The sequence below is a fragment of the Chaetura pelagica genome, unplaced genomic scaffold (assembly GCF_000747805.2).
Source record: "Chaetura pelagica isolate M959 unplaced genomic scaffold, ChaPel_1.0 scaffold520, whole genome shotgun sequence".
NCBI classification, from domain to species: Eukaryota; Metazoa; Chordata; class Aves; order Apodiformes; family Apodidae; genus Chaetura; species Chaetura pelagica.
In genome coordinates this window covers 82,147-89,946 of record NW_009951812.1, presented here as the reverse complement: position 1 = coordinate 89,946, position 7,800 = coordinate 82,147, and the positions used below count along the sequence as shown (strand labels likewise).

The window sequence follows — 7,800 nt, the reverse complement described above, 5'->3', positions numbered from 1 at the left end:
TGTTGAAGGGCAGGTTGGATGGGGCTTGGAGCAACCTGAGCTGGTGGAAGTGGATGATCTTGAAGATCCCTTCCAACCCAAACCATTCCATGAAAGCTGTGACCAAGTCCTTTACCCTTCCCTTTCCAGATTGAGGACTTATCAGACTCGGCCTTCGCCGCCCGGCACAGCAAGTGTGAGGAGCTGGAGCGCGCGCGGTGGCTCTGGAGCACCAGCGTCCCCCCCCAGCGCCGCGGCAGCAGGTACCTCCCGGGGGCACACAGGCTGCAGGGGGTGTCTCCTGGCCAAAACGTCCTTCCCAACAGCAGGATGCTCCCGGGGAGCTGGTTGTGGAGGCTTGATTAGGTTGACTGATCCATCAGAAATGGTTAAAAGCTTGTGCTGGTTTTGGAAAGTTTGGGCACCACCCACAGGAGCGGCTGGAGGAGCCCAGCTGGGGGTGGGGTGAAGTTACACACTGGTGAGGTTGCAGAGAACCCAACTCCTGCAGCATCCCTTGGGATTCTGCTTTCTCAGGCACTTTGGGTGCTGTAGACGTGTGGAGGCTGGTGCACCAGCTCAGGAGTCTGGAGAAGAAACAAGGGCTGAGTTGGGCATCCTTCCTGCAGGAGCAAGGACCAGTGGTTGTTCCCAGTGTCACATCTCTGCTCGATGGCTTCAGCAGGGCCATTTCTCTGCTCACTTTTCATCCACGTCCTCACCTTCCTCTGGTCACTTGGGCCTCAGTTCCCTTTCTGCAGCATCTCTTTGTGAGGAGGTGTCTGAAACTGCAGTTTCCAGCTGTTGAGCTCATCACCCCCACAGGAGCGGCTGGAGGAGCCCACCTGGGGGTGGGGTGAAGTTACACACTGGTGAGGTTGCAGAGAACCCAACTCCTGCAGCATCCCTTGGGATTCTGCTTTCTCAGGCACTTTGGGTGCTGTAGACGTGTGGAGGCTGGTGCACCAGCTCAGGAGTCTGGAGAAGAAACAAGGGCTGAGTTGGGCATCCTTCCTGCAGGAGCAAGGACCAGTGGTTGTTCCCAGTGTCACATCTCTGCTCGATGGCTTCAGCAGGGCCATTTCTCTGCTCACTTTTCATCCACGTCCTCACCTTCCTCTGGTCACTTGGGCCTCAGTTCCCTTTCTGCAGCATCTCTTTGTGAGGAGGTGTCTGAAACTGCAGTTTCCAGCTGTTGAGCTCATCATAAACCTGCAGCAGAAGAGGTTGTGTCTTCATGTGATTTCCAGTGGTGGGTCTGGTTTTGAGCCCCTCTGCTGGGCCAGAAGAGCTGAAGTGCAGCTGCAGAGCCCTGCCCCTACTCCTTCTCTGCTTGTGGCTTTGGTTCAGCCCCATTGGGTGTGTGATCATTCAGGGTCATTTCTGCAGGAACTTCTGAAAATGCAAAAATTTGTCAGCCTCCCATTTGTGCAGCTGCTGCCTCATCTGCAGCTGCCTGGCCCAGGGCTGGTGGAGTCTGGGACATTTTGGTGCTTCTCTGCAAACTTCTTCAGGCAGTTTCTCATCTCTTGGCAGCACTTCACCGTGACTTTGTTCCTCCAAAGACCCTCTTGTTCAGGGCCTTGGTGAAAGATGCTGTGTTGAGGTCCTGGCTTGGTCACTGAGATTCAGACTTCATGAGTGTAGATTGCTGCTGGAAAAGGACAGAGGTCTCTCTGGTCCAGCCTCCTGCAGGGCTCTTGCCAGCACAAGACCGTGTTGGCCATGCCTTTGTCTGGCCATGGCATGAATGCTTCCAAAGACAGAGATTCCACCCAGAGCTGGGGAATCCCAGGGCAGGTCCCCAGCAGGGAGAGATGTGCATGGGAGTGTCCCTGTCCTGCTGGTCATGTTCCTCAGCACAAGCCAGGACAGGATGTGCTGTGTTTGTGCCGAGAGTGACGTGGCCAAGTTGAGCTTGGCCTTCACCACGTCCTGCTCCTCCTCAGCAGGATACTTGCTCAATCCCATCCAGGGGTTCTTCTTGGCCTTTCCATGGAAATGATTTGAGCCCTCAGGGCCTGGTGACTTCTTGTTGCTGTCACTCAGCCAGGACCTTGCTTCTTGCCTGTAGTGGTTCCTGGGGCAGGTAATACCAGTAAGCACTGGGGGAAACTCTTTGTTTCCCTTAAATGTCATCTGCTGCCTGTTTCCCCCTTTGTCATCTGCTCCAGCAGATCTGCTGAGCATCGTGTGGTCTTCCTGCCTCCCATGTGTAACAGCACAGTTGTTGTTTTTTTCCTGCAGCAGCTTTTCAGCTGCATCTTGACTCAGCACATTGACTGGAACTTGCTGCTGGTGTAGCTGGTTCATTAGTCTAATTGGGGCTGGGTCTGTGTGTTTTGATGAACACTTTGGCCAGCAGATTTTGGGACCTGATCCTTGGTGGCCCTTGATTGCCACTTCCTGTCACAGTTCATCCTGAAGAGCTGCACTCTGCTGTGGGCACTTCAGGCAGGTTCCTGTGGGGGTTTGATCAGGGAACCTGTGTAGGTGCCCCAACCTTCTGAGTTCTTGGTTTCAATCTTCTGAAGTCTCGGGGTTTTACAGGGCTCCTCCCACACCCAACTGTTGCTCTTGCTGTGTTTCCAGTGTCACTGATTCACTACGCCTGGTTCTTGAGCTGCCTGGTGTCACGTGGATGGTGGAAACACTTGGAGAAACCGATTGTGAAGTGTCTGATCTCATAGGGTGGCTTCTCCTCGTGGTGTTTGTGCAGCCCTCACAGCGCAGGAGCTGCGTGGGATGTGCAGCCTTAGGGAGCAGTGTCAGTGCTGCCAAACTGCACTGAGACAGGGGAGGTGGGACAAGGATGAGCCCGGATGAGTTTGACCTCTGGGCTGCAACATTCCCTGCCTGTCTGTCCCCAGTCCCCGTGGCTGCTCCAAGGAAGAGGCAGTGGGAGGGGTCAGTGGGTGGCACCAGGTGGCCTGGGCCCCCCTGGGGGTGGCATCGTGGCTGGGACTGAAACCAGGCGCTCAGACACCTCCCTGTCCCAGGTCCTACAGGTCGACAGATGGACGGACAACCCCCCAGCTGGGGAACCCCTTGACCCCCCAGCCAGCATCCCCTGAGGTGGGCAACTGCCACTCCCACCCGGAGCTGTCCCACACCCACTCCCCGCGCAGCCCCATCAGCCCCGAGCTGCTCTCGGCGCCCCTCACCCCCCTCTCCCGGGACTCCCTGCGGCTCCTCTCCAGCGAGGACACACGTTGCTCCACGCCCGAGGCCGGCCTGGATGAGCAGGTGGGTGCTGGATACCCTGGGAACCCTCAGCTCTGGATTTGTTCCCAGAGATTGGCGGGAAAGTCCCAAGTGCTGCCTCTGGGGGTGTCACTGCAGCGATTGCTGCAGGCAGGGATTAAGGGTAAAGCTGATGCTCCGACTGGGCTGTTTTCTCCTCCTGGCTGTGGGGAGGCAGCTTGGAACGTGGGAAATCCCTCCCAGGCTCTGGGCTGGATGGGATGCAGAGCCTGGTGCTGTTGGACACAGGCAGCAGGATGTTCCTCCAAGGGGCTGGTTCAGTTTGGAGGCTGCCGTGTCCCCACCACGTGTGCCAAAGCTTCCTGTGCTCGGGCAGTCACGTCTGCACCGTGGAGCTGCCTGCTCCGAGCACCGCCGGAGTCACATGCGGAGTGGGAGCAGAAGAGCTTTTCCAGAGGATATTCCATAGCCTGGTGTCTCTTCCCTTTAGGCCGTGCAGCCCTGGGAGCGACGCACCTTCCCGCTCTCGTACGACCCCAGGACAGAGTGCGAGGACCAATCCGACCCCCAGGACCGGTTGTCGCGCTGCACCCGGCGCACGTCGGGCAGTAAATCCTCCCGGGAGACCGATGGCACTTCTGCTAGCCCATCCACGGGTGATTCCACCATAGCCTGCTTACAGCACACGTCAGAAATGTGCTTACATTGATATCTTGTCCTTATACTTCCCTAAACTTGGGAACTTCCTAAGGCAGAAGGTACAATAATAGAGACGTAAGGGAAGACATGAGCAAAACCAACACACAGAACTAACTCTTGGCATTAAAGCTTCCAAAATCTGCGTTTGATATTCAAACATCCTGCCGGGAATTTTCACAGTTTTTAGTGAATTTAAGGAGTTTAGAATCTTTTTTTTTTGTTTTCTTTTTGTTTTGTTTTCCTTTTTTTCTTTCTTTTTTTTTTCCCTCCTTCTTCTCCATGTTTCCTTGTCACATGAACGAGACCCCCCAGATTCCTCCCAGTGGAGTGAAGCCTCGGGAGGGGAGCAGCCCAGCAGACCCAACCCACGCACTTTTCCCCCCCCCCCCCCCCCCCCTTTCCTCTCACCCCTTCTTTAGGTGTATAAAAACTAGAGCACAGGATTTAGCTGACTAGCAGACTTCAGGGATAGTTTTTCTCCAGCAAAAGGGTGTCTTTGTCTCTTGACCTGCTGCCCTCCTCTCCCTGAAAGGTTTTACTGAAGTGAAATTAGTGGTGAAAAGTGATGTCTTGGGATTGCAACCTGGGCTGGCTGTCCTGACGTGCAGAGCTCGCCCTGCACTTCCACCCTCCGGGCGGTTTTCTTCCCTAGGTTGTAGTTCCAGGTTATCCCCAAGGGTGGAGCTGAACCCCCCCAGGCCCTCCCTCTGCCTCCTTCCTCCTCGCCTGGCTCGGGAGCAGCCGATTGCGGTGCCGAGATCCGGCTGCCCCATCCCCCGGGGGAGAAGGAAGGAGAAGGAAGGATCCTTGTAGCCGCTGGACGCACAGCACGGGAGGAGCGGGGTTTGGGAAGTTGGGGTTCACACCTGGGGTGTTGCTCCTGGGTGGGAGGCAGGGAGCGGGGGATTGTTCCCAGCCTGGAGCAGGAGTCCCACCTCACTTCACGGACAATCCCTTTGGGGACAGGGCAGCAGCTTCCAGCTGGGAAAGGCGGGTCTGCGACCGGTGCTGGAGCCTGGACCCTGTGTTCCCCCAGAGGATCAGGGAGTTGGGTCGAGGGCAGCACCAAGAGCAGCAGAGGGAGGGTCCCATTCCAGGAGCTGGTCTGGGTGGTCCCTGCAGGTGGGTTTATTCCCAGCAAAGGAGAGAGAAGAGCAGGAAGGAGGGTGGGGAACGGGGATCCCCCAGCGCCGCTTTGCTCCCGCACACCCAGAACTGGTGTCCAGTCCGTTTCATTTCCCGTTGGTCCGACTGTGCTGCCTCCTGACAGGTATTTTCTTTTGAATCAGAGTTCGCTGTTGTTCCCTCCTCTTCCTCCTGTTCCCTCCTCTTCCTTCTTCCCTCCCTCCCACACCCGCAGTGACTCCCGGATCCCACACACCATTTCCCATCTGTAAACGCTTTCTGCTCCCCCAGGGTGTGGCTCTTGATCCCTGTCCTGTCGCTGGCATCGTGCCTGTCTTCATGTATAATCACATCACCAAAAAAAACCCACAAAAAAACCACAAAAAAAAAACACAAAAAAAGGAAAAAAAAAGAAAAAAATACAAAGGACATTTTATTTTATTTTTTTCCATTTTGTAATCGTAAAGAAATAGTAGCTAAACTGCTTAATGGTTGGGGTTTTCACAATTTTCAACATTATTTAGTGTTGGTTTTGGTTTTGTTTGGGCTGGTGTTGTTTGTGTTTTTTTTGGGGGGGGGTGTTTCTGTTTCTAGTTTAAAGGATTTGTTGTCATTTGAAAAAAAACAACCCCAAACAAACCACAAAACCAAGGCTCCCATTTCCCTCTGCGTTAAGTGCTTTTCTATTTATAAGGTTGAAAATTCTGAAGAACCCTTTTAGCATTATAAAAAAAAACACAAAACAACCCAACAAACCAACCCCCCCCCACACACACACACAAAAACAAAAACCCAACAAAAAAACCCCACCAAAACCCACCATCCCAAACAAACCACCTTGTATTTTGTAAATATTTTCTTTTCCTGCTTTGAGCTGTGTAATGTCCTTGTTATATAGAAATGCTTTTCTTCCGAGAAGCTGATCTTTGTTAATGTCTTGATTCTGTTGGCAAAGCAAAAATGTGCTTATAAAAAAAAAAAGCAAAACAAAAACCAAAAAAAAAAAACAGAAAAAAAAAAGAAGAAAAAAATAAAAAGAAAAAAAAAAAGAAGAAAAGATTAAAAAAATTAAAACATCGTTTTTCCCTGTGAGGTGTTTGTGACACGCTGGGCAAGGGGCCCTTCCCTCTGCTTGGTCACTTTCCCTCCCAACCCACTTTTCTGGGGCTTCTTTGTCCTTCCCAAGGTAACTTCCCAGCTGTTCTTGTCGGGGGGGGGGGAGAGGAAATGGTGGGGTCTGGGATGTGGGATGGAGGAACAGGAGCTTCCCTGGGAGCCCCTGGGCCACCAGCCCTGCCTCGTGTTGGCTCTCTCAGCTCCACCCCGGCGTCTAAGGGGTTCATTTTCTAATTCTGGGGTTTATTTTTCTAATTTTGGTTTTATTTTCTGGGTTTGTTTCACATTCTCAGGTTTAAGCAGTTACTGCTGATTCACACCCAGGCATCTGGTCCCTGTTTGCCCTCCTGGCTAGAGTATGTTGGCCCGTGGTGGGAGGTGACTTCCTTGGGTGCTCTTAAATTTCCAAGATAAGGGAATTTATACTTTGTTTCTCGTTGCCCAGTGGGTAAGGAACAGGAAGGTGCCAGGTGGTGATTAACCAGGTTATCAAGCAGGAGGCAGCACCGGGTTCCTTCCCAGTAATTGCCAGGGCAGGAACAATCCAATCTGCAAAGCAAACCATGGTGGGAGAGTCCTGGGGAAGGTGGTGGATCAGAGAGCTCCAAGATGTTGGAATCAGGCCGAGTCCCCTCCCCTCCCCACCCCGCAAAAGAGGCGCCGTTTCTTGTAGTAATGACTTTTATTTCCAAATTCACTTTTACGGCAACAGTGTAAACCAGTTGTTAAAACGCACGATACACTATGGACACCCACAGACAGAAGCTAAGCTAGAATGATACACTGAGATCAAACCTTCCCTCCCCTCCCATGGGAGCAGGGCTGCCAGCACCACCAGCAGCTGATGCTGAAGTTCCATGTCACAAGCATTTTTTATATATATTTTTTTACTATTATATTTTTTTTGAGTGCAGAAACAGGTTCGGTTATTTTTGACTCGGTGCCGGTTTGAACCCTGTTCAGACCAAGAGGTGTGTGTGTGTGTGTGTGTGTGTGTGTGTGTGTGTGTGTGTGTGGAGTAAAGGAAAAGCCTCGGGGCAGTGTGTCCATCCTCAGGCCTGGGTGGTGTTGGGGCTGGGGATGTGGCTCGGGCTGCTGGAAGGGGACAGGGGATGGCAAGGGCTGTCCTGGGACACCCGGCTTTCCCCCAGGGAGAGGGGGAGGTGAGATGAGGGGGTGGGTGCAGGGGGAAGGGGATGCAGGGGGGGGACAGGGTGCAGGGGGAAGGGGCTGCTGACAAGCTCAGCCCTGGCCTGGGGTCCCTCAGGAGCTGCACAGAGGGTCCCAGGGGGTGGCACAGGGCAGGGCTCAGCCACGCACCATCCTGCAGCCCAGAGGGGTTAACTGGGGTGATGAACCCCAGTTCATCCTCCAGAGGACAAAATTACCTTCCACGTCCCACCCGAGCCAGGCAGGGACGGAGGCTGAGGACCAGTAACTGAGCCAGGGAGGAGCTGCTGGTGGCTCTGCTTGACCTCCTGGGGCTGCAGAGACAAGGGTTGGGACACCCCCCCTCTCCAGCCCCAAACTGCCACCTCCCCAGAGCAAAACCAGCCTCCCCAGCAGCAGAACCCGGGGAGGCCACAGGACAGAGGCTGCATCAGGTGGGAGTGTGGCCTGTCCAGGGAGGAACCTGCTGCTCCATGCCCTTAACTGCTGAAACAGGACCCCACCTGT

General features: G+C 53.9%; 1 protein-coding gene across 1 annotated transcript in view; it reads left to right on the top strand.

Moving 5' to 3' along the window:
• The window catches only part of KANSL1 (KAT8 regulatory NSL complex subunit 1), an 85,172-nt gene extending 80,477 nt beyond the window's left edge, over nucleotides 1-4,695 (top strand). The window contains exons 13-15 of the mRNA XM_010008136.1: nucleotides 2,979-3,225; nucleotides 3,674-3,839; nucleotides 4,535-4,695. Coding sequence (XP_010006438.1) covers nucleotides 2,979-3,225; nucleotides 3,674-3,839; nucleotides 4,535-4,695 — 574 coding nt within the window. The remainder of the gene's footprint in view (nucleotides 1-2,978; nucleotides 3,226-3,673; nucleotides 3,840-4,534) is intronic.
• The last annotated feature ends 3,105 nt before the right edge of the window (nucleotides 4,696-7,800 follow it).